Source organism: Plecotus auritus (assembly GCF_963455305.1).
Source record: "Plecotus auritus genome assembly, chromosome: 12".
Classification (NCBI taxonomy): Eukaryota; Metazoa; Chordata; class Mammalia; order Chiroptera; family Vespertilionidae; genus Plecotus; species Plecotus auritus.
Genome location: NC_137778.1, coordinates 9,988,307 through 10,013,595, shown reverse-complemented (window position 1 = coordinate 10,013,595; position 25,289 = coordinate 9,988,307). Strand labels below are relative to the sequence as shown.

The 25,289-nt window shown below is 49.2% G+C and overlaps 1 protein-coding gene across 6 annotated transcripts in view; it reads right to left on the bottom strand.

Annotated features, from left to right (window-relative positions):
- Positions 1–1,800: 1,800 nt before the first annotated feature.
- SRGAP2 (SLIT-ROBO Rho GTPase activating protein 2) overlaps positions 1,801–25,289 on the bottom strand; it is a 239,334-nt gene continuing 215,845 nt past the window's right edge. For 2 of the 6 annotated variants that reach the window (XM_080648555.1, XM_080648556.1), the window contains exons 17-23: positions 24,548–24,653; positions 19,259–19,483; positions 15,413–15,492; positions 12,552–12,732; positions 11,033–11,179; positions 7,380–7,704; positions 1,801–5,159 (exon numbers count right to left, since the gene is read on the bottom strand). In XM_080648555.1, the coding sequence (XP_080504681.1) occupies positions 4,776–5,159; positions 7,380–7,704; positions 11,033–11,179; positions 12,552–12,732; positions 15,413–15,492; positions 19,259–19,483; positions 24,548–24,653 (1,448 nt within the window). In that variant the 3' untranslated portion in view covers positions 1,801–4,775. Of the gene's footprint in view, positions 5,160–7,379; positions 7,705–9,933; positions 10,134–11,032; positions 11,180–12,551; positions 12,733–15,412; positions 15,493–19,258; positions 19,484–24,547; positions 24,654–25,289 lie in introns of those variants that run through there. The other 4 variants (XM_080648557.1, XM_080648559.1, XM_080648560.1 and 1 more) reach the window with 3 other exon arrangements.

Genomic DNA, 25,289 nt, shown 5'->3' with positions numbered 1-25,289 from the left:
CAAGAGTCTGTTTGATATTTCCACGTGGATGTCTAATAGTCACCTCAACCTTACCGGGCCAAACAGAATTCTTGATGAACTGTACCCAGGCACCACCTTCCTACATGGTTTCATTTTCACAGTAACATTTATTTTGCTTATTTATCTCTTCTCCCTGAAACTGGAAAGAAAACTCCATTATCCGCTTCTCCTGCTCAATATTGTATGACACTACTTGGCACATAGTGGAACTTAAAGTTTGGTGACTGACTAATCAACGAGCCTTTGTAAGACGCCAGGGTTGCTAACTCCGGAGTAAAAGGAAGCTCCATAGACCTACTTATGGACTTGAACGTTTAGATGAGAAAACCATAGACTGTTTCCTAAGTCACACCCCCTGGTCTTTCTTGGTTTCTATCTGGATGGAATGGGCCTGTGTTTCCATTGAGTTGTTGTCACTAGTTTCCATCAAGCGCCCATCAGAATATGGGAACTGACTTGAAAGAATCCCAAAAGAATAGCCCACCTTTGCCTTAGGACTCCCTGAAAAGATTCTTTGGTCCTTTGCTCACAGCTTACGAACTAGTTCCACCTCATAGCTCGTCACCCACACCCAGGAGAGGGCACTCACCCATCACATGGGGTGGCAGGAGAGCCAAGAACAAGTGACCAGCAAGAGAAGCCCCAGCTGCAGCTCTGCCATGAACGCGAGGGCGGGGAAGCGGACAGACTGCAAGGGCAGGAGCACAAGACCTACAAGTCACAGGTGGAGGCATCGCCCCGCAGTGGGCCGTGTCTGGCCCTGCCTGGAGCAGGAGTCCTTGTGTTCTGTTAAACACGGGGCACTCACTCCCTTGGATAGGAGGCTTCACCCATCCCCAGGGCTTCTGGTGTTAGAATACGCCCACTATGAAGAAGTGTGAACTGGGGCTCGAGGATGCATTAAAGTGGTTATACTTGAATAACATCAACCTTGACCTTATGATTAGCTAGAATCAAAACCTAAAGGAGCCCTAACCGGTTTGGCTCAGTGGATAGAGCGTTGGCCTGCAGACTCAAGGGTCCCAGGTTCGATTCTGGTCAAGGGCATGTACCTTGGTTGCAGGCACATATCCAGTAGGGAGTGTGCAGGAGGCAGTTGATCAATGTTTCTCTCTCATCGATTGTTTCTCTCTTTTCCTCTCCGTAAAAAAATCAATAAAATATATTTTTTAAAAAAGATAGTGATTTCATTAAAAAACAAACAAACAAAACCTAAAGGAGAGAAAGCATTTCTGTAGACCTCCCGCGCCCTGGTACTCAAGGCCAACAGCACAAGCATATGGGTCAGCTCTCCTAGAGGCAGGGGACTGCCAAGGGCAGTGACGCAGCGCTTTGCTTGTCGAACTGAAACCTTTAGTCGCCCTTGGTTTTGGCTGGCAAAGCCTCCAAGCAACTTCGCAGGCTCCTTCCCTCTGAGTGGGAAATCCGACTGGAGAGAGAAGTGAGAACAGTCCTCACTGAACACAGGGGAGATGGGTTCTGTGGAGAGGATGGTTCTCATGGCAACAGACCGCCCAATGGAGACCGCGAAGACTTCTTCACAACCTCTTAGGTTCCACACTCGGGCTAAATGGAAACGCCAGGGGGAAGATCCACATTCTAAATGCACCTGTGCTACGCCTGCCTTGGGGAGGGTGAAGGTGGTTGGCTCCCAACGCCACCTATTTTCTCCTTCTGTTGCCAGGCAGTGCTCTGTTACCACGGACACGTCAAAATCCCTCCTGGGAAGCTGGACTCGTGGATTGGAGATTTCAGGGAGAAGGGATGTAAACCGCAGCATTGAAACCTAAAAACGTATTTTATTTCCAAGTTGTGCTTTGGATTTTCCCCAATCCAACATCTGTTGAGTGACAGTCTTAGGTTCCCACAAAGCATCTCCAAGCATACATACAGTATTCCAGTTATCAACACTATTTAAAGAATATACCATTGTACACAAACGTGACATACACGTCAGACGCCACAACATTGCAACTCCCTGGAAGATCGAGCTTCTCTTCCGAACGTGAGGTCCATCCACACTAGCCCTCCCAGCGGTCCGTTCGTCCTGCTGCTGGCGTCTCTCCTGTCTCCTTGGGGAGAAATCAGGGTGCCCTGAGGAGGTTGGCTGAGACCAGTGTTTCCAGTTTACAGGCTGTCGGCTGCAAACTCCTCTCTTTTTCTGAACTGGGATGCTGGTACCCCACCCACCTCTGTTCCCCAAAGACCGACCCATCAGAATTCACACCAGGAAGAGGATCCATGCCTCAAAGGCCAGAGCGGGGCTGTTGGAAACACTATGCTGGTTTAGGCAAGCCTGTCCGAGGAAGGCTGGTCTCCCTATGCCCAGGGTGGCCAGCTCCTCTTGGCTTTTCGGTATAAAAATCACAGTGTGCAACCTCAATTCCAGTTGACTGCAGTGAGCTCTGCCGAGAAGGACTCTCCTCTGGGTTCCTAGTCCTCTCAACAGGACCATCTCACAGGTGTCAGGAGCACCAAAGGGGAAGACATCCGCTCCCAGAGCGGGGGGAGCATGTGACCATTCACACACTGTCCAATTCATGATGCAAATCAGCAGACGACACTGACCCAGGGGACGCGAACAAGTCATGAACAGGGTGGAGAGAAATAAGGCAGGGACAACAGAATAGGCCCGAAGCATTGTCATAAGAAAGCTTTGCTTTCACTTTCCTAGAGAGGATACGCTGGAGGGAGGAGGAAGGGCAGGTATGGGTACCAATTTGGATCAGTTGGATTAAAAGGAATGTACAGTGAAGGGCGGGGATCCATTTTCAGCAAGGAAGTAGATCCTTGGGTACGAGAGACCCTGTTGGCTCAAGACCTTTGCAAGTCCAGGTGATAGACAAGGAGAGGCCACCCAACAGGGAACAAGGGCCAGAACTCCAGGGGGCTGTGGGTTGCTTCTCAGAGGCTGACTCACTTCCCTGAAGGAGCTCTTGATGTCTCCCTTTCGTCTCTTGGGATGGTTTTCCTGGTGCTGCAGGTTCTCCTTCTAATTAGTGATTTCGCACAAAGCTCCTCTTTTCCTTCAGGCAGAATGAGGAACATCCTACCACTTCCACAGAGCCAACTACCAACTTCAAAATGCTGGCCCAAAAGGGAGCTTCTAGGTTAAAGATAAGAAAATTCAGACTTTTTCCTATCTGATTGACAACCCACCATCTCTCCTGAACTACAGGAAATAATAAGGCTAAAAGTTGCAGCTCTAAAACCAGAAAACAGACAAGAGGAATGAGTTTCGGCTTTAACTCGAGTAGGTATCTGAGACGCACGAGCCTGGAGTGTGACTGTCTGTCCCCAGCTCTGGTCCTGGGACAGCAAGATGCCAAGGGTGCTGGCATCATATGCACCAGGTTTAGAGACTGGCTTAAAGCAGACAAGGGCATCATTTTTGCTTTTTGGAGGAGAGCCAGAAAAAAGTCCAAAGAAAGGCCAAAATATTCAGCATCCAATTTTTAATTTTCTTAGATTCGGGCTTTGTGAAGATGTTAATGTCCCCCCCTAAGCGGGGGAGAGGTAAGAAGGGGGGCACAGTTCTCTTAGTTGTCTTGTTTGGGTAAAAGAAAACATGTTTTAAGGAGAAATGTCTCCCTTTAATGTACCTGGGGCTCCAAGCCCACTGGCCCCTGAAGAGACCTTATAGAATAACCAAACGAGGGGGCTGAACTTAGAAGACATTTTCATTTGGGAACAATTTGGGGGCTAGCAAAGCTGAATTTAATTTTTTAATAGAGGAACAAATTCTGTGTCTTAAGTGCCCAAATGAGTGGGAGGAAAAGGACTCATTTCTTACCTTTTCCAAACCTGCCATAAATGCAATAAGACTCTCTTATAGGACCCTTTACCCTAAAAGGAACCAGCTATAAAACTTTTTTATATAGGAAAATGTCTTAACTGGAAAATGGTCCATCAGAGACAAAGACAGGAAAGCAAGAAATGTCTATACATTCAGCAAAACTTGAGAAGTTCCATAGTAAGACTGAGTTGTAGTTCTAGATGGAGGGGGAGCAAAAGCAAATACCAAGGACTAGCTCACACCAATAGAAAGAAGACAGAGAGAGTCTCCAATCCCTAAGCAGATTACAGGACCGAGTCCCATCCTGCTACATTTCATATGATGGAGATATCAGTCTAGGTTCTCCGGCCCCAGACAGATATGTAACGGAAACAGAGACCTCTGGTGGCTCCTGTGTGAACTGCCACAATAACTTACAAAGACACTGGTCTAGGACCAGAAGCTACACATGCCAGAGACTAGAAAAGCCTGTGTGTGTGTGTGTGTGTGTGTGTGTGTGTGTGTGTAAAATGAAGAATGGACTACATGGACTATATGATTCTCTATAACTAGTACCCAAAACAAGATGTCACTGAGAGCGGGACATCCGCAGCTGACCATCTGGTTAGGCATCCCGTGTGAGGGGACTGAGCCTGGAGCCCATGTCCTCATGACTTGCCTGGCCAGATTTCACAGTGACCTGATAATGGAAAAATCTACCTCTGGCTAACCTAAGAACAGTATGTACTGCGGCTGGCTGACTTACGACAACTGGGGGAAGCAGAGGGCAGTGGGAAGGGCCGGGCAGGGTGATAATGAGGGCTTCATTCTCGAGATTTTGGGTGATGGGAAGGCTAATTCCTGTAAGAACAACTTAAATCTAATTTTCAACTGAAGTCCCCAAGCTAGTTAAATAGGAAGAGTTTAATAACAGTCAGTCCCTGCAGTCCCCTTGTCTAGAACAATTAAATTATATCCCTCAGACAGTACAAGACTTGTCAGTGGGCTGTGGGGAAGCCGAGGAGTTGACACCAGGGCTAGTGGCATTTGTTTTGGGGAAGACAGTGGGCTTAGGCCGGGTGGCAGGAGGCTTGACCGGGGCAGCCATCTTGACGGATTTGACAGGCCGGAAGGCGCAGGCGATGTCCCCAGCGGTGCTGGCACTGCGCTGGAAGGCGGGCTCGGGGTCCTTGAGGAGCTGGGTATGCAGGGGGCTGGAGGGCTCAGACGTGGGGGCCACCACTGGGGAGGTTTTGAGGGGCTCCAAGGTGTCTAGAACCACGTCAGGGGTGTGCTTGACGCTGCTCTGCCGCTCCAGTTCCCGCAGCTCGTTCAGGGCAGAGTTCATAGTTGCCTCAATATCCTGCAAAACAGGAAAAAGGAGGTGAGGCAAATGGAGGGAGAAGTCCCCAAGGATCCTATTTCAACACCATAGGCCAGATCGTGGAGAAACGAACTATAATGAGATGTCCAGCTTATTTTATTTGGCCCAAATCCTTGAACATATGAATGTTCAGAATGTGGGGGGAAGGGACAAAAGGATTTGCATTATCATGAGATTCTTTTTCCTTAGGAAAGAGTGGTTGAGATGTTTTTGGAATAGAGTCCTTGGATTTTAGAGATATGCATTGAAATATTTACGGATGAAGGATTTATAGAATCCAGTGGGGAGAGAAAAGGTGGATGAACTAAGAGAGTGGGCAGGAGTCTGGTTATAAGTACATGGGATTCATTATGCAATTCTCTCTACATTTGTATATGCTTGAAATTGTACATAGTAAACTTTGTTAAAGTGGTAGAGATGGTCTCTTGGACTCCAAGGCCAAAGGTTGAGAAGGTTAATTCTTCCTCCTCAAGGGCTGAGGAAAGGGCCAAGAGCCCTGGCCCTGAAGATTCATCAGAACATCTCCCTGCCCCCCCCGCCCCACCCACTCCCCCCACCTGGATGAAGCCATTTCCTCCTACCCATCACCAGGAGAGGGCACCAGAGTTACCAGGAGGGGAGCCAGAGCCCACAGGTGAATCACCTTCAGCAGGTCACAGTGGAGCACTCAGCTCAGGGGCTCAAGGAAGAGCCAAAGATCCTTTGTATGCAGCCAGCTGCCTCCCAGCTTCCTCCCTCCTCCCCACACTCATGTGTCAAACCACCATAGGGCTCTTCCCTTGGAATTAGGCTCATACTGAAAGACTGTATGTGCCAAGCAAAGGCCCCTGGTTAAGGTGTCTGTCCCACAGGATGACCCGTGTGTTCTATTGACAGAGATTCAATTTCAGGCTTCCCTATGATGTCCTCAGACCTTAAAAATGCTCAGGAAGAGCTCCATTGCTCTCCAAGGTCCCACTCTGCAGCTAGAGCCTGTCCCCGCCATTATTCTGACTTCCTCTTGACCTGGCCAAAGAGGGAGCTGGGAGGGTTCCCATGGTGTAAGGCAGAGTGTAGCCAAGAGCTTAAGTAGAGGCACAGAAATAGAAGGCCAGCAAAGCAAGACATCTCAGCCCGGAGCTTAATACCGAGCTTACCAGGTACACCTTCCCTGAGCAGAGATCCACAATTAAGCCAAGAGAGACCACGCCCAGCTGCTCCTGCCCCCTGAAACAGGGGATGAGGAGAATCTCAACTCGGTTGAGACAGGAGAGGGCAACAATGAGCCCTCAGTTCCTACCTGGTCTAATGAAAATTATAGAGTTGGGAGAGACGTCTGAGCGAGCTGCTTGGAGTGGGCCTGCTGGTCTGATTTTTAGAGGTGGGGATGGATCTCTAATATTTCATGGAAAACAAAGGCTTGTCAGTGTAGTGTAAACAAGAAAAGAAGACCCCACGGAGCTCATTTCCACTGCATCTGGAGATTTGGGCTGGAAACCCTTCTGGCAAAGCCCCCTGTGGCGGAGTATTTTGGGGCCTCCAAGACCAGGAGCAGATTGTTGACTGACCATCTATCTACTGCTAGGGACCAGATATTAGCCTTAGGAGATGGAATCACAGGCAGAGTGATATAAAAATAAACTAACAATCAAACTAATCCAGAGACATGGATACATGGAACAGTCTGACAGTTCTCAGCGGGGAGGGGAGTGCTGGGGAAGGGAAGAGATTAACCAAAGAACATATATGCATATATGCATAGCCTATGGACAGACAATAGTGTGGGGAAGGCCTGGGGTGGGGCTGCAGTTGGGTGGAGGAACTAAGGAGAAGGGAAATGGGGGACATCTGCAATAGTGTCAAGAATAATATAGCGTGGCCAGAACTACATCTGAGCCTCAACACTTGGGCTGAATGGACTCTATCAAAACACTCCATCTCTAACTACTGGCTTTAAAATGACAACAGCCTTGTAGATGGCCCATACATGACCAAGAAGCCTGTATTCTTTCATTCCGTCTTCAAGTTCTTGGAGGGAGAGGGACCCACATTTCTTGGAAAGCTATCTTATCAGACCTAGATGTCCGCTAGCCCCTGAACTCAGGATATGATGTATAAAGCATTGTCGTTTCCAGTCCTGTCATAATTAATATGGGTGCACTAAGCAGCAGTGACAAGTGTAGACTCGTGCCAGCCGCTTGCCCAAGAGCCCCCCATTACCTGTGCAATGACCTCAGGATCCATAGGCCGATGGTTATTGAAGCTTTTTGACCTCCCGGCTGTCACTGTCTTCCGGATCTGTGGACTGTCCAGCCGATTCTTCAGGGATGAGTGGCGGCTGATGGAGTTGAGGCTCCCGTGCCCACTGATGGAACACTTATCTGGCCCTTCCTTGGGGAGACTCTGGCTCATGATGGGCTGGGAAGATGGGCGGCAGCCAGCCCCCACCCCCGGGGAGGCAGAGTCAGTCAGAGAACCACTCAGCCCGTGGCTGTCACTCCGAAATGTTTTCCGGATGCTCCCCGATTCTGGCCGCTTCCTTTGCCTTCAATCACAAAGAGAGAGGGCAGTGTGACTAGGGAGCCCTGGCTCCAAGGACGTGAAGACCGGTGAGAGGGACAGATGCTGGCACCCAGGGACTTCCAGAAGGAGAGGGACACAGAGAGGCTTTCTCCGTGCTTTCTCCACGTCTCGGTCCCCCTGCCACCCCAACTGGAGAAGTGGGTACTTACTTGGTAGTCGTGGGCTTTGAGTTCTCAAGGTGGAAGGTACTGCTGTCAGGAAAAATGTCTGATTAAGTGGAAGTTTCTAATGGGAGAGAGATGCTTGGAAAGGCCCCTCTATTACCTGCTTTGAGCAGAAACCAGGCCCCAAGGAGAGAACAAGTTTCACCGTCACCAAGGAGGTGGGGAATTGCTGGTAAGAGGAGACTTGACTTTTCCAATTTTAGCCTCTTTCTTCCTCCAACTACAAGGCTGCGATCATTTTGGGCTTTGACAAGAGGCTGTTGCTACTCATTTTGCAGACATGGAACAGAATATTCTTTCAAAAGGCTGCAATGTTGCAGAGTTAGGGCCAAGCTTGTGCATTTTCTTAGGGTGGAAATACATCGACATGACCCTAAGTCACCCAGCACTGGGCTGGACCTGGCTCCGTGTCCACTGGTTTCAGACCACTGAGGCTCTCCTATGAAATGGTTTGGCAGAGTCCTACTTACATGGGTGTTGCCTACTGCTGAAAAATTCCATTTTCTTTTGGAATTAGATTCAAAAGGACCTAATCTAAGAAGCAGTAGGACTTCTGGTTTGGTCTGACAGCTGAGCAGCTTTGATCTGAAATCTATGAAGGGTGATGGGGCTGAGGTGGGAGCTGAGGATGTAAGAAGGTAGGGGTAGACCTAGTCTACGAGGCAGGGCCAGCATTCTAAGTCTGTCCAGGTTCTCTTAACCGGTTAGGTCTTCCTCATTGTATATCCACAGGGCCTGGTCCAGGACCTGGCACAAAGCAGCTATTCCATGAAGCTGCCTGCTCAGTAGTTTAGTGGTGAGAGCCAGCCATTGTTGAGTGGAAAAAGGATGTTCTCAGTGTCTTATGGAGTCCAGCTGAAGTAACTCCTCCGCCAAGTCTTCCCTGGTACCCCATCTCCAACAGAAGGCAGAACCGACCATGCCCTCCTGCACTGCTTTTTAGTTACCTGTCTGTATGGTAATGACTCGGCAGACTGAGTTCTGAGACCAGGGACTACCTTACTCCTTTGACGAAGCAGTATCGGCACTTGGCACAACAGTAGGTGCTCAATCAATGTGTGCAATTAAATTGAAATGCCACACCCCAGTAACTGCTGACTTCCTTTTCCACTCGGGTGGCTGACTCACGAGGCGAAAGCTGCTGAGATTTGTGGAGAGGCTGGTGCATGCCAGGTCCTGGCCAGGCCCCAGGGATGTAGAGGGGAAGACAGTTCCTGGTTGCAAAGAGCTCAGTCCGATGGTGAATATGAGTGCACATCGAGTCCCAAAAGATACTCATACTGCTTTAGGGACATAGAATGAGGGCAACTAACTCAGCCCTGAGGATCTAGGGGTGTCAGAAAGGCTCCCCCAAAGAGGAAAATCTTCAAACTGTCTTGAAGAGACAGGAGGTAACCAGGTGTGCCTGGGTGAGAGAGAATCCGGGGCACTCAGGACAGTGAGGGGCCTGAGGAGGGATGTGTGGAGTAGGAGCTGGGGCAGGAGTTAAAGGCAGAGTCACTCCTAAGGACATGACAAACACCCCATCCTGACGCTACCAAGCAAGGAGCTCAAGGGAACGCCTTCCACCAGATGTCCATCCTTTGACTATTTCAGCTATGACTCCGTACAATTCCTTTGTACAAATGGTGTCAAATATATATAACAGTTTAAAAATATGTACCTAACTAATTATTTAACTTTCCCTCCACCAACTCTGCCTTGGTTTCTGGGCTAATAACAGGCTTATGACCTTATGATTATAGATTTATAATTAACATAGACTTGTAAATAAGGAAAAAAAATGTGATTAGCCCACAATTACTTTTTACTAGCTCTCCCTCCCAGCAGGGCACTACGCTGGAGGGAAAGAAATAAAATCCTCAATCATTTTTACTGGTCTGACTTCGATTATAACTGCACTAAGTGAGCTGAATAAGCTACTTACTAACTTGAGGGCCAAAGAGACAGAGAAGAGCCACGTGTCCCAACCACGCCCCCTGCTACCATCTGGTTGGAAAAAAGCCAAGAGATCTGGGCGACCTGGTGCAGTTTAAAAACAACAAGCATCTTTTATTCTCCTTCCAGTTTCAGTGTCCAGAGGCTACGGTTAACAGGTTTTCAGTGTGCAAATCATTTCATTCCTCCAAAGCCAGGGGAATAAAAACTGCGCATCATCTCCAATCCGTATTCATCGGGAGCGCCCTGGGGCTCGTCATCCTGCTGGCATGGGGCCAAGTTTCAGGGTCTGGCGGAAAGAGGTCTGTAGGCTTTGGGACTTGGTGTCTGGCCCCTTGAGATGAGATTAGTTCTCCAATAACCTGAATGTCTCGAGGGGAGGCAGCAGCACGCAGGCGTGGGATCCCTCTAGGCAGCCAGATCGGGTGTGGGTGGAGTTAAACCCCCAGGATGTTGCTAACAGCCACAGTGAAAGCTGGGGCAGAGGTAAGAGCCTGCTGGGCAGGAGTGGGAATCTGCAAAGGGACTGAGAGGAGAGGGTAACACACAGGGCGAAAGCAGTAGGGGGAAATGCAGAGGTCTTTCCACGGGTGTGAAAGGGCAGAAAGAAGGGAGGTAGGAGTTAGACGAGGAATGAAGAGCTCAGACAAAGCTCTCCTGGGGGCACAGTGGTCTCCTTTCCTTCACAGGGGCGCGTGCAGAACGGGGTGTATGTGTGTGGGGGACACAGACACGGGCCATCTGAATAAGCCTCTGGGCTAATGTGAGCCTAGAAGACACACAGACTTCAGATCTGTGCACAGACAAGGCCAAGAAAGACATCACAGACTATTATCTGAGTAGGAATTGGAAAAGAGAAGGCACCTCTGAGAACAGTGTAAAACCAAGTTGCTTAAAGTAACCAAAGCTTTGGCCAGAGCTGAGCAGTCAGACAACCAGGAAGGACTGGTTGAAGCGGGACAGAGGGAGCACCTTCCCAGGCAGGACGGCAGCCAGCGGAGGCCCGGCCCTGTGCCAAGGCTGGGGAGGCTCTCCGCCCCGTCCGCCCTGCAGCAGCGAGGAGCACATGCAAACTGCTGGGCCCGGGAGCTGGAGCCCCGTGCAGCGCGGGTGGAGGCTCAGGCCAGAGGGTGAGGCTGGGTGTGGCAGAGTCAGTCAGAGGAGCAGAAAATGAAAAGCAGCGCTTACTTGTTGATGTTTGCAAGATAAATATCGGCTACATGACCCCCACTGGGACAGCTGGCCCCCGCTCTGGCTGTCACCTTTTCTTCAGGTGGCTCAGAAATGACCTCAATCTCAGACTTGGGGCTGGACCTCTCCACGACACCGTCCTCGCTGGGGGAGAAGGGGCAGGCAGGCAGGGAAAACAACACAAAAAGCAGTGTTAAATCAGCAAGATGGCCCCCCGACACACGCGACCCCGCAACGACTCTGAGGCAGCAGCGACGCCTGGCTGGGCTAGGACTGCGAGCAGAGGCCAGGACACCTGAGGGCCTTGGGAGGGTCGTTTGAATAAAAATAAATAATCCCACTGAGCTCTGCAGGATCCTGAGCTCCTCTGGAAAGCTGGGCTAGGGGACACCTGGGTTCGAGGCATTGCCTTCTACCCCACGCTGCTGTCCTGGGGCAGCTGGGCCAGGGCCCCTCCTGGAGGAGGAGGAGGCCAGTCCCGGTTGCGATTTATCTGCCGAGGTCCCGAGCACTGCCGGGTAAGGACAGTCCGCTCTGCGTGGTCTGGAGCTGCCGGCGTTGAGGCAGGACCCCACCACTCTCTGTCGTAGCACATCCAGCCCTGCTTAGAGCGTCCCAGCTGGTCCTGGGTTTCTCCACTGCTCTCTGGCCCCTCTGGCTACTGATGACAAGGAAAGCCCCTTCTCCCCCACAATTCGTCTTCTCTCGGTCCCGCAGTGAAGCCATAACGCTAAATTTGGGAGGGTCCTGTCCACGCACAGATGGCCACCAGGTTTGCGATGTTACCAACAGAGGGAGGATTTCCCCGCAGAACGAGTTGGGGAGAGGCTGGGAGGGTGCAGACTCGTTCAGGATATCAACCTTTAAAAAATAATATCAAGGGAAGGACTAAACACACTGACAGCATCATATCCAAGGGGAGGAAGTGGGGCAGAGGCAGGGCAGAGGAACAGGGTGGCTGGCTGCAGGCACAGGAACACCCTTCCTGCCAGGAGACATTGCTTCAAAGAGCGGGAACCAACCAGCAGCCCATCTATGAAGCCGTTCTCTTTGTTCCCTGACATCTTCTCCCCTCCTCTCCCCAGCTTTCTCCATGTCTACCTCATCTGGGTTAAATGGACTCGGTCATTTCCACAAGGCTGCCTAAGCTGGCTTTCTCCTAGAAAAGGAACTCATCATTTTCATTTCAGTGGAAAGACGCCAGCAGGGGCCCAACAGGTTAGGGTGGGCATAGTTGTTTAAAGAGAGAGAGAGAGAGATTTCCCCAACCTGACCTTTCCAGAAAGGAAAGTGGTCAAATAATAATCCCTCAATATCACTCATCAGGTATAAGTGGGAATGAGCGCTGACTGGAGGTAGAGGAGTGGTTTCCAGGGGGAACACAGTGTGGTGAGAATCAAAAACAATTCTCCACTGAGTCTGGGGGTTGGTCTCCCTCATCCCCCGATGGCTCCAGAAATGGTTTCCCTCCCACAGTGCAGTCAGGGAGCCCTACAGATGCAGGGGCCCAACGTACGTGTCTTGAACCACGATATACTGATGGGGGATGAGTCCGTCGATGCCATTGTGCCGGCCTTCCCACCAGTCATCAGAAGCCCTCTGGTAAAGCAGCAGGGATGCCCCCTTCTTGAAGGACAGCTCTCGGGCTGTCCGGCCCACGTAGTCAAACTTGGCAATGGCCTCAATGGGCTCACACTCTGCGAGGAGTGGAAAGGAAGGAAACACATGTTGTTGGGACTCACAGACTCAGGAAACTGAGCGGAAAAGCCCAATGAGCTGAACTTACAGTGGTGGGAAGATAACCTTATGTGAAAAATAAGCCATGGATAATGTTTAAAGCAGGTAATTCCTGTGTAGACTGTGCCACCATTCTGAAAGCACTTGTATGCCCTTCCTTGCTTTTGTTCATGCTGTTCCACCAGGAATCCCTGTCTCTCTCATCTGATTGATGAAACACATGAAGTCACAATTCGAATATCACCTGCTTCCTATAGTAACTTCTCTGGCCAACCCCTATCACTGAACTTGCCAACTGTATCTGGAAGCATCATTTCTTTTCTGATTATAAAATAACTAGAGACCCTCAGGGGATGTCGGAGGTCCTGGTGCACGGATTCAGCCCGATCCCCGCAGGCCAGGCAGAGGGATCCCACCAGGCCTCTAGTATGCATATAAGATCTTTGGTTAATCTCTTCCTGCACTCCCCCTTTCCCTCTGAGATTCATTAGTCTGTTCCATGTTTCCAGGCCTGTGCATTGAGCGTCTGCCCAGGGGTGGTCAGCGCACATCATAGCTACTGGTCGAATGGTGGAACGGTCGCTTAGGCTTTTATATATCTAGATTCCATGAATCACAGAACATTTCTCATATTGTATTTTAAATAATTTATTTATGCTATCCATCTCCCTAGTAGAACATGAGTTTTTAGTTTCAATAGAGAGAAAATAACTTGCCCAATCAACTTTCTAAGGAACAAAATATAGAAATGCATTTTGTGGACAATATATGGAAAAATGTACATAAATGTGATCGGAAAAAATAAAAGGGGTTTACAAATGCAATGCAGTTTTACTTTTGTGTGAGCCTGAATCTTGTCTATTAAATGAGGATAATAATAGTGTTTTTTTTTTCTTTTTCATAAAATTGTCCTGAGGAGTTAATAATTTTTAAAAAATGAATTTATTGCCCTAGCTGGTTTGGCTCAGGGGATAGAGCATTGGACTGTAGACTGAAAGGTTCAATTCTGGTCAAGGGCACATGCTTGGGCTGTGGGCTCAATCCCCAGTAGGGGGCTTGCAGAAGGCAGCCAATCAATGATACTCTCTCATCATTGATGTTTCTATCTCTCTCTCCCTCTCCCTTCCTCTCTGAAATCAATAAAAATATACTAAAAAACAAACAAAAAACACAAACAAAAATGAATTTATTGGGTACAACTTTATAATACAACATCTGCATACTCTATTGTGTGCTTACAACTGGAAGTCTAGTCTCCTTTTGTCACCATATATTTGACCACTTTTACCCTCTTCATCCCCTCTCATCCCTTACCCCTCTGGAAACCACCATTCTGTCATCTGTATCTATGAGTTTGTTTGTTTGTTTGTTTGTTTGGTTTGTTTAATAATTCGTAAAAGTGCTTGGCCCATCGTAAGTGCTATGCATGTGTTAGCCATTATTCTACACATTATACTACACATTTATTTATATGTCTACTTTTAGAGAAAGGATTTGAGGTGTGTAATTCAGAGTAAATGAAAGAGACTCAATCAGCCCTGTCTGGGAATTTGAGAATCTAAGTGAACCTAAAGGCCAAAGGGCCGAGACTTCACGACAGGAGGCAGACCAGAGGAGGCCTGCTACATACCCCACTCTCAGTTCTTGCACGGCCTTGGGCATGGCACTTGACCTCTTAACCTCAGTTTTCTCAAAAAACAGCAGCGCTATCTATTTCACCAGAGATTAGGTCATAAGACATATAAAGCCTCTAGCATTGGTGGGCCCACGACAGGCTCCAACCAAATACATATTTCCCTAGTTCACCCACTTTCCTCCCATGTGGCAAATCATCATACCGATCCATCTGACATCAGGGCCTGAATAATAGCCCTAATGTTTTCTCCTTTAAAAGCTGGCTGAGGATTGTAGAATTCACTGCAAGGCGGGAACAGGGAAAGCCCCGCAGACTGTGCCATTTTGTTCTTATGCCCAGAAAATTCTAAGGCCCCTTGTCAGCTGCTGAGCCTTCCAGAGCCCCAGAGATCCAGAAATGGGGCACGAAACTACTGGAAGGAGGGGGAAAGGTGCTGGCTGGACAGTCCCTGGTAATCATGGGCACTGCTGAGGGGCCCGTGGACGGCAGCTGTGTCCACATCCCGACGTACACCCCCAGGCTGCAGCGCCCGCAGGTCTGCACTCTCTGGAAAGGGTCAGTCTTTCCAGCGAGTAGACGTGAAAGCGTGTGGTTTCTGCATCCTCACTCCCACTCCCCTCTGGCTTCTGCTGGAGTCTTGGCACCCAGCTTCTGTATTCCCCTGGCTTACTGCTTTTCAAACGAGCTCTTCACTTTGGTCTCTAGCTCCCTGGCAGCAGTCTGGGCTGGGACAGGAACTGACATGCTGGCGAGACAAGGAGCTGTGAGGTGGGCGAGGGCAGGGTGTTGGGGCAAGAGGTTGAGGGGCGATGAAATGTCTAGTCTTCACCTCTGGTCTGATACAGAGACCTCTCTGTTTGAGAAGGTGGGCTGCCTCTTTAAGACAGGGAAGGGAGGCAAGGGCTCACTGCCTGTGTGCAGGGGACTGCTGGGCGGAAGGCTCATTGGGAGCACAGGATGGCCTCACCCGGGTAGCCCCGTGGACCCCAAGCAGGACCTCGTACCGTCATCACTCGTGTGGTGCTCCGTGCTCACATCCTGGGTGGAGTCTTCAACCGAGGCTGTCTCTCCGTGAGGGCTGTCACTGCAACAGAAGCGAGAGTAACCAGGTTCAGCTGGCTCATAGAATTCTTGTCTTCCTCTCACACAGCGTCCTCGGGCTCAGGCATGGAGTCTACCTCATGCTCTCTCTATCTTGACTGCACACTACCGATAGACGCCAATAATGACAGAGAAGGCTCCTGAGGCTCCTACTCCAGCTCCTGTTACAAAAACTACTGCAGACTGCTTGGAGTACCTTGACACCAAGCAAACACCTTTTCAATTATAATTTTTTTCAAAACTACAAAACAACCCAACTCCTCAAGGGTTGTTTCTCTAGGTGAATTAGTTCCTGGAGGGAGCATGGTGGAAGAAAAACACTAGGCTTTAGAATCAGATACAGCCAGATCCAAAAATCCACTCTGACACTTGGAAGCTGTGTGGCCCTGGGCAAGTTACTGGTCTCTTCCAGCTTCAGTTACCTAATCTATAAATGGTCAGTATAGCTCACAGAGTCATATGAGGATTCGGTGAAAAAAGAGGGGGTGATTGATAAGCAGTACTTCCTTTCCTTATTTCTCAGTCTGTTTGATGTCTCTAGGACGCCTTGCAGTTTAGCTCCAGGTACTGGAAAGAAAGTAGGAGGGGAGTCACAGAAATGGATGGGAAGAGGAGTCTGCTGCGGGCTGAACTCTGCAAGAGCGCAAGAGACAGAGTCAGGTCAAGTTCCTGAAGAAATTCATTCCATCTAGAATCATCCCCTCAGGGATGAGGATCGAGAATGGCCAGGGAAGTTACTAGGAATGTCATTTTGTCGCCTGATCTCCTGGCTCATGGCCTTCAGAGTGCTTAGTAAGGTAGAAAACCCCTGTTCATGTCTAACGAACGGTTCTTTCTCTGGCATATGGTAGTAATGAGTGAGCCTTTCCAGGTAGTTCTATGGAAGAACCACCACCCCCTCAACCCCACCGCCTGGCCTCAGGGTCTACCTTTGAGCCCACACCTCTCCCTTCTCATGGGATGGGTCCTTCACTCCTAGAAAGGTCCTCAAAGACCAGGAGACCAGTTCAGCTTGAACCTCATTAGGAGTCAGTCAGGTCCAAGGAGGTTCTCCAGGCTCCAAAGAACATTCTGGGGTGCATGAATGGGGATTCCGCTTTGTAAAAAAATCTGGGCACCATTTCTCACTGTTTTCTGGACCTAAAAACCCTCTGATGAGTTTGGTGACATTCTGGAAACCCTTGGGATGCACAGGACACAGGACAAAGGCTCACTTTTTTGCAGGGTTCTAAGCCCATCTATGTGGCCATCCGCTATGGGGCAGTTCTCAAACTTCAGAGAGGGTGGGGTGGCTTGTTAAAAACAGATTGCTTCGGCCCCAGAGTTTCCAATTCACTAGGTTTGTGGTCGGCAAACTGTGGCTCGCGAGCCACATGCAGCTCTTTGGCCCCTTGAGCGTGGTTCTTCCACAAAATACCACGGCCTGGGCAAGTCTATTTTGAAGAAGTAGCATTAGAAGAAGTTTAAATTTTAAAAAATTGGCTCTCAAAAGAAATTTCAATCGTTGTATTGTTGATATTTGGCTCTGTTGACTAATGAGTTTGCTGACCACTGCACTAGGTCATTTGCGTTTATAATCAGCCCCAGGTGCTGTTGGTCCCGGGACCCCACTTTGAAAACCACTGCTCTAAGGTAAAGATGTTTTCTAAGATTCCTTCTTGCCCTAAAATCCCATTTTTCTCACTGTACGCCCACACCCCAGGCCCAACCCTGTGGTCTCAGAAGCCACCCAGCAGCCGTCCCGGAAAACCGGTTCCAGTCTCAGGGTGGTAAATGTGGTGAACGGCCTCTCCTCTTCACGGTCATGGGGAGGCCAAGTGGCCTGTGTTCCCTCTTCCTGGCTGTCTGGTCTCCTGGCCACTTTCCAGAATCCTTGGACTCTAGCACCCCTACTGCCACCCCTCCCCTCCCCCACCTCCTTCATGGCCTTAGCTCACGGTACTGGCACCTCTCTCTCCCCAAAGGAAAGGGAAGGTTGCGAGCCTTCTGAGTGGGTGTGAATCCAGGGTTGAGATGGTCCCTTTAACCTCAAGGTCATTTACTCTTGATCCTCCGGTGCCTCTGGCCTGAGGCCCGGGCCCTCCTACCCAGGCTATGGTATAACATTCCCTGAGTAATTTGTGGTTTTCCCAGAGGCTGCTAATAACAAACAACATGTATAACCAACAACATGGGGCCAAGGGGAACACCTTGGAGAGAACTGGAGGAAGGTGTCCTCCCGTCTGTGCCCCTGGAGCCCCCACCCCCACCCCCTGCCGGGGTTCCGTCTGTTCCACTGGGCTGGGACCATGGGGGAGGGGGCTGTGAGGGACCATGTCCTGGGGTAAGCCCGGCCTGCAGTGGTTTCATATTTGAGAATTGAGGGCAGACTTTAGAAGGTAAAGTAGGAATTGGGAACATTATTCCACAGCTTCCCAACACTCGTGCAAGCGGGAAACTGACCTTCCCAGTCACTTGTACAAGGACAGCTCCCTGGAGCTCCTCGGCCAGCATGTTGAGACCTGAACAACCTCCCCCGTCCCACCAACCATCTGTCAGTGACAACAAGCTTTCTCTCTAGCTGGCAAGCCGAGGTTTCTCCAGCCCGGACCCAGGTACTGGGGTCTGCAGGACAGTGGAGAAGACCAAGCCCGATGTCAGTGATATTTTCATGTTCACGACACATGGATGTCCCTTTCTTCACTCCCTGAGCAGAAGGCTCCTTCTGTGGGGATCAAGGACAAGCATGGACCAATCGGCCTCTAATTAAGTAAACAACCTCCCTTATTCTCCCTACCTCAGTCCATAGCAATGGGGCTGGCTGAATTGGTTCCAGATGCTGAATTAGGATGGAATCTGGTTTGGGCTGGCTTATGCTTTCAGCCCAGGCTGAAACATTTTTAGGGGAAGGAAGAAGGGAGGAGGAGAAGGTAAGGGATGTTAGGGAGTAAAAGAGAGAGGCAGTTGTCTGTGTTTAGTGGAAAACTACCATGGTAAGGGGTTTCCTGGGGGCAGTGGGCGGTGCCCTGTACTAAAGGACGAGAGATGAGGGTTGGAATCCCCACCATGGGGTGGCCTGAAAGATCGTCACTGCCTCTCTGCATTGCAGTGACTTTATCTGTAAAATGGAAATAGTGACTCATTATTTGTCCAGCGGGAGGGTCTATATGCCTGGGATCCTGTCATATCTCTGCTCCCAGGCCAGGTCATGAAAAACCTCGCCCCACAGAATTTAATCCCACTTCAGGGTGAAACTGTGCCAACCTGCTGAAAATGGAGCTTACCCCTCTCTCCCTTCAAGATTTTCTGAAATCACCCTAAATGGTCATCTTACAAATGCCCAGCCAGCAAATTATGCCTCGTATCTAAGCCCTTCCCAATATGAAATTCCCCGGGAACTGGGACTGTTTCGGGCACCATGCACAGCAGAGCAGAACTGTGAGAGACACTGGGGACTGGTGAACAACTGTAGAAAATTCTCTTTCCTAGCGAGTATTACTATTACTATTATTATTGTCATTATCTTTCAGAATGGTCCCCCACCACTCAGAATCATAAGGAAGAAAGGTGGCATGAAATGGCACTGCCTCCATAGGCCGGGTCAAGGTGGGGCACTGCCTACACCAACCCAAGACCCTGGCAGCCTGAAGAGCCTGGGAGTGGGAGGCTGGGCGGGTCTGGGTATTTCGCTTTGGTCTTATTTGGCCATCTGGCCCCCAGGCCAGTGTGCGTGGGTGATGCCCTCCCGTCCTCCAGCCCTGGCCCCCTACCAATAATCCTCCATGCTTCCTCCTCGGCTGTAGACAGGGCCCTCCAGCTCCCTGGGGTTTGGGAAGATGTTCTCATGCTGGATGATGATGGTTTTGATCAGCTCGTTCACGTGGGCTTGGCAGGACACCTGGTCGTGGCCCTCAGGCACTGACATCAGCGAGGGTCCGAAGCAGATGGCGAGGTTGTAGGGGTCCATCATGTTCTCCTCACTGAACTGTGACAAACTGGAGGAGAAGGGAAAGGGTGCAAGCTGGAAAGCATGCGCATGAATGCCCAGAAAACACAATCACAGGGGGCACAGCCAAAAACAAGAACAGAAGTTCTGCAAATTGCCACCTGCTTTCCTGGGCATCAGAGCCCTTCTAAAATGTTGGCAGGAGGGTTGGGGGTGGGAAGGGGTGGGAATGACCACCACGATGGTCATTCAGGAGTCAAGGAAAGGCAAAGCAGAGTACCTCCTTGCAAGTTTCACCCCCTCTCTCTCCAGCTCCCCGATCAAATCCTACTTACCATCCCACCCCAGACTTTATCTACCAAATCCACCGTGCATAGTTGGGTACAGCTCCAAAAGACCCTCTAAGCTGACAGGGCAGACGAAGACCTTCATGCTGCCCCGGTCATAATAGGGTTAGAAGACACAGGCATTGTGTACCTTCTTCCATAGAAAAATAATCAAGTTATTAGGGATATTCCAGTCTAAGAGCTAGGCTTATTTTGTTTAAAAGCCAATCGATTAGCTTTTATATTCCATTAAGCCAGTGGAGTTCTTTCTGGAACAGCTAATGCAATTGTTTTTCATTTTCATAACATCCTCCTCTATTATTACATTCAGGATTTGTTCCGGAAAAGGTCAGCACACTGTTCAGCTCCTGCTCAGGCTTCCTCTGGATGCGGTCTGACTTCATTATCGGATATTTATTTATTCTGGGAACTCCCTCTTTCCAGCCAGCAGCTGCTCCAGCCACACCTCCAATCTTGGCCAAGGACCCAAGCCCTTCAATGAGCCACTGCACTTGATTGGCTCCCATTGGCCTCTATTTGTTCAGGCACTGAAGGCTGGGCCAGCTCTGGATATAGTCCCCTCTTCTGCCCCCAACTGCAAAACAGTGAGCTCGGCTAAGAAGCTCTGCCTCCTTTGGGGCATCAGCAGAAAGCCCCCAGCACCTGATTCTGCCAGAGCCTAAGAAGACACCCAAACCCTCTGATGCTGAACTGAGGCCTGAGACTCAGCTGACTTCATGTGAGTTGGGCAGAGTTTACTTCTAGTGCACCCCACATCCAGACTCAAATTACTTAGTTGGTCTCTCTCTAACTCAATGGTTCCCTCCTCTGTTGAAGATTCTGATAGGCTGCCCACCCCGCTTAGAGAATGCCTGCAGAACCTTTGAGATGGTCCAGCGAATGTGAGCAACTGTCATGACTCAGAGACACTGTTTTCTAGGAACTTGTCAAACGCAGGGAGGCCGGCGATGCGAGGTTATAGAACTCAGGGGCTGGATCGCTTCTCAGGAGGTCATAAAAAGTTAATTTTGCAATCCTTCTCTGGCTCCTGAGTTAAAAGAGCAGATTCAGAAAAGGCTGGGAGATGTTTCCAAGTCTACTTCTCAGTCAAATAAAAACTTGAGAGAGACTGGAAATGACCTTGGTAACCTCAGCAGGGACAGTTGAGGATGAAGTACCACAAGTTGTAGTGAATCACAAGCTGGCTGGTTCCTGGTGTCATGGAGGGCCCAGGAGGAGGCAGGCCCTGTGTTTGTAGTGTGATCTGACAATATTCTGGTAATATGGAAGAAGACCAGAAGTTTCTGGGATGTCTTATCGACAAAGGGAAACAAACTTTAGCCCTGAGAATCCAGGCCCAGCTCTGCGAGATGAGAAACGAGGCTGAGCCTTCTAAGGCAAGGCCTGTTTAAGTCATATGTGGCTGCAATGCAGGGGACACATCTTTATGGACTGTGGTCTCAGAGGTCCAGGTCCATTTCTTACTCCCACTAAAATATAGACCAAGATCCTTCGCTACCAATCTGCAACAGGAACACCTAGGGCAGGGGTGGGCAAACTTTTTGACTCGAGGGCCACAATGGGTTTTTAAACTGGACCAGAGGGCCGGAACAAAAGCATGGATGGAGTGTTTGTGTGAACTAATATAAATTCAAAGTAAAGGAGTGGAGGGGAGAGCAAGAGAACCGGATAGAACAGCCGGATCCAGCCTGCGGGCCGTAGTTTGCCCACGGCTGACCTAGGGTTAAGGTGGGGCACTGCCTACACCAACGGTTCTTAAAGCCATGGTTCTTAATTTTGGGGGGACATAGGCTCCTTCAAGGATTTGACAAAAACTAGCAATTCTCTCCCCAGAAAATTCATATATGTGCACATACAAATACACACAGTTTTGTATCTAATGGTGTTAATGGTCCTTGGAGACACTAAAGCCTGTACCCAGTATAAGACCTCAAACACTGGGTTTTGATCTTTAAGGAAACACCTAAACTAAATAATATTGCTAACAGCTCCCCCTCTAAAAAAATTTTTTTTGGCGTCAACTTATATACTTGCTGTCTCCTCTAAGAGTTGTGCTGTATTTCTATAGTTTTGTCTATAACACCAGGGAATCCTCCTAATTGATTCCAACTCATCAGCTTTTGTGCAACTTTAAAAGGTTCAACATCATGGCTGGGAACACAGGCTTTATGGGGGAATGAGAAAATCAGGATTAGTGTGGGAAACTTGTTGTTTGCCATGCACTTTCCTGGACTTTTTACTCATTTATTTATTTATTTATTTATTTATTTATTTAATATATTTTTTATTGATTTTTTACAGAGAGGAAGGGTGAGGGAGAGAGAGTTAGAAACATCAATGAGAGAGAAACATCGATCAACTGCCTCCTGCACACCCCCCTCTGAGGATGTGCCCGCAACCAAGGTACATGCCCTTGACCGGAATCGAACCTGGGACCCTTCAGTCCGCAGGCCGACGCTCTATCCACTGAGCCAAACCGGTCAGGGCGACTTTTTACTCTTTAATAATGCACATTTTCCTCTTTGATTACATTTAAAAGAAAAAAACAAAATATCCCAAGAATTTCTGGGTCAAACAGACCTGGTTTTGAGTCCTACCTCCCCTGCTTGCCAGTTTATCTAGTTTCCTAGTTTCTTCATTGGAAAATGGAGTCCATTTTCTGCCTCCTTTATAGGGCTGTTGTGAAGATTAAATGCAAAGTACTGAGCACGGCGGCTGGCACATAGGTGTGGTTCCATAGATATTTTCTGTAATTATAATATTCTGACTGTTTCTTGGTACCAGATCCTTGATTCTAGTCCAGGAATGGACAGCAGGGCTGCGGACATTCAGCAGTAGGTGATTCACAAGAGCCTACCCGCTTCTCCTGACAGGCATTAATTACCTAACTGGGCAGCATGGACTGTGTGAGTCATGGGGGGTTCTGAACTCAAAGGCAGCTGTGGTGCTGAGTCAGGGCTTGGCTGATGAGTGGAGCAGACACAGTCATGAGGAGGCAGGCTACAGAGCCAGCACCCTCTGTCACTCTTCAGGGCCAGCAACAGGGCTAAAGGGCAGGGTGGGTGACCCAGAAAGGTCTCAGGCTGGGGTCACTAACCCAGACACCTACAGAGCCAGGTCCACTTGTAAGCAAGCTGAGGTGCATGAAATGGTCTCTAAACTTGCATTCCTTTGAAGTAGAGACCAATCAACTAGGAAGACTCCTCATTTTCACAAAGAAATATGTGCTAAAAAACCCAAGCCCTTTGGTCTAATTTTTGTTTTCTCCTTTTAATAGATTCATGGATCTAGAAAAATCTTTCTCCACTATACAAAAAAACCATGAAGCAAGAGTGACGATAAGTAGCAACTGAATTCATCCTCAGTATTGGGGAGTGCTCGGGAGGGCTGGGGTCTGGTGAACAGAGCAGTACCTGCCTCATTAGACAGCAGTCCTTACTCCACAGGGAGCTGCTGCCACGTGGGGAGGCAGATCCAGTACTGCCAAATCTAATCATGTTTCCAAGAGAAGCTAGAAATCTAGATTTTTTTTAAGGATACCCTGGTATTTAAGCGTTTCAATATTTTCAAGATATAGTGGACTGAAAGGAAACACATCTATGGGCCTTATCTGGCCTTCAGGTTGCCCATTTATAACCAGGAGGTTGAAGGAGATGCTGCAGTGAAAACAATGTGAAAAGACAGGTGCCTAGAGAAGTATCACATGTCCTTGCTTGCTGACTTTGCTGCCACATGGGGACTCCAACGTCCTGGGCAAGAACACACTGCTTGGATGAGATGCTCTGGCCAAGCCCAAGGTCCCCTCAGACCCTTCTTACAGCTACACTGACTCCACGTTTCTCCCCTGAGTGTCAAGTTCCCATGTTCAGCTGCCAACTTACAATCTCCCCTTGGAGGCCTAACAGGCCCTCAACTTAACATGCCTGCATTGGCACCTGGCTTTGATTCCTTCCTTCACACCTGGTCCTCCCTAACTTCACAAATGGCATCACTACTTCCCTATCGCTCATGCTAAAAAGGTAGAATTCTTTTAGTTCCTCACACTCTACACCCTACCCACCAGGAAGTCCTGTCAATGCCATGTTCAAAATAGATCCAAAACCTGACCCTCCCCACCACCCTCCATCACCTCCCCAGTGTAAGCCAACCTCCCCCGACCCTAGCCGAGATGGTACAATAACCTCTGAAGGGTCGACCTGCTTCTCTTCACAGTCTTTTCTCTTATAGTAACTTCTCCACGAAGCAGTTGGTGGGTTTTTAAAATACACACATATAGATCAGATCATATGATCAAAGATCACATGGCTTCTCAAATACAAACCATTATAACCATGACTGTCAGGTCTTGAGAGTCTTCAACATCCCTGTGGCTCCTTCCTTTACTTCATTCAGGCTGCTGCTTGTGCCACCTCCTCAGGGAGGCCTTTGCTGACCGTCCCCCTATGGAGGCTCTCTCTCTCTTTCAGCCCCGCCCCATTCAGCCCTGCACTCTATCCCTTAACTGACACTTCTTTATTTTTCTCCTAAGCACTTACTACTAACTGACATTTCTGTTATTATCTGTCTCCTCCCCTGAAATGTGAGCTAAATGATATCAGGGCTTTCGTCTCTTATTTTGCAATGTATTCTTACACCTACATCTGTGCCCAGCACAAAGTAAGTGCTCAGTAATTGCTGGGCTGGAGGAACTGACATAGATCCGTATGTAAACTTCTAGTTGCCGAAGCCAAGGACTGACCCAGCTGCTTACTGGGAAGTCTACTCACTGATTGAGAAAGGCAAAGAGGTATCTCATGATGATCAGAGTGGTTTTGGGCAGAACCAGGAGGACTTTCCGGATGTGCAGAGCTCTCTCCTGCAGGTTGTCCATTGCTGAAAGAAGAAAGCCATGTGTTACTTCCACTGGTGCTGAGATCCCAGGGAGTAATGGTAAGAAGAGTTTACTACCGGCAGGTGGAACACAGAGAGTGGCCAGGTCAAGTCTATGCAACACTGGAGCACTGCACAAGGCATTTCATCCCTGTGGCTTGGGAGGTAGGGGGAGACATGCTGGCTCCAGGCACTTACTGGTGCAGGACTTAAGGTATATGCTCCTTGGGCACAGAAGGGTTTGGAGATATTCCCTAAGCATCTACCCTCTTATTAAGACAACCACAGACAAGGAACTATCCATAAACCTGCTATGACTGCTCGATACCCAGCCTTGGAAGGCCTATGTGTGGGGAGGGAGGGAGCCTGGGCAAGTCCTGTCCTGCCTGCTCTACCCATGCATCACCTTATCCTCTGCACAAGTCTGGCTTATCTTCCCCTCCCTATCTGCAGTGCAGACGAGAAAAATGTGTCCAGAGACAAGCAATGGCTGCCCATGTTAACAGTGATATCTAGGAGAAAACCAAAGAAGTTCCCTGACTCTTGCTATGAACAGATTAATTATAGGTGTGGCCCCAGGCGAGTGGCCTCCATCATGGCTAGCTTCCCACTTCCTGTGGGCCGTGTGGATATTATGAG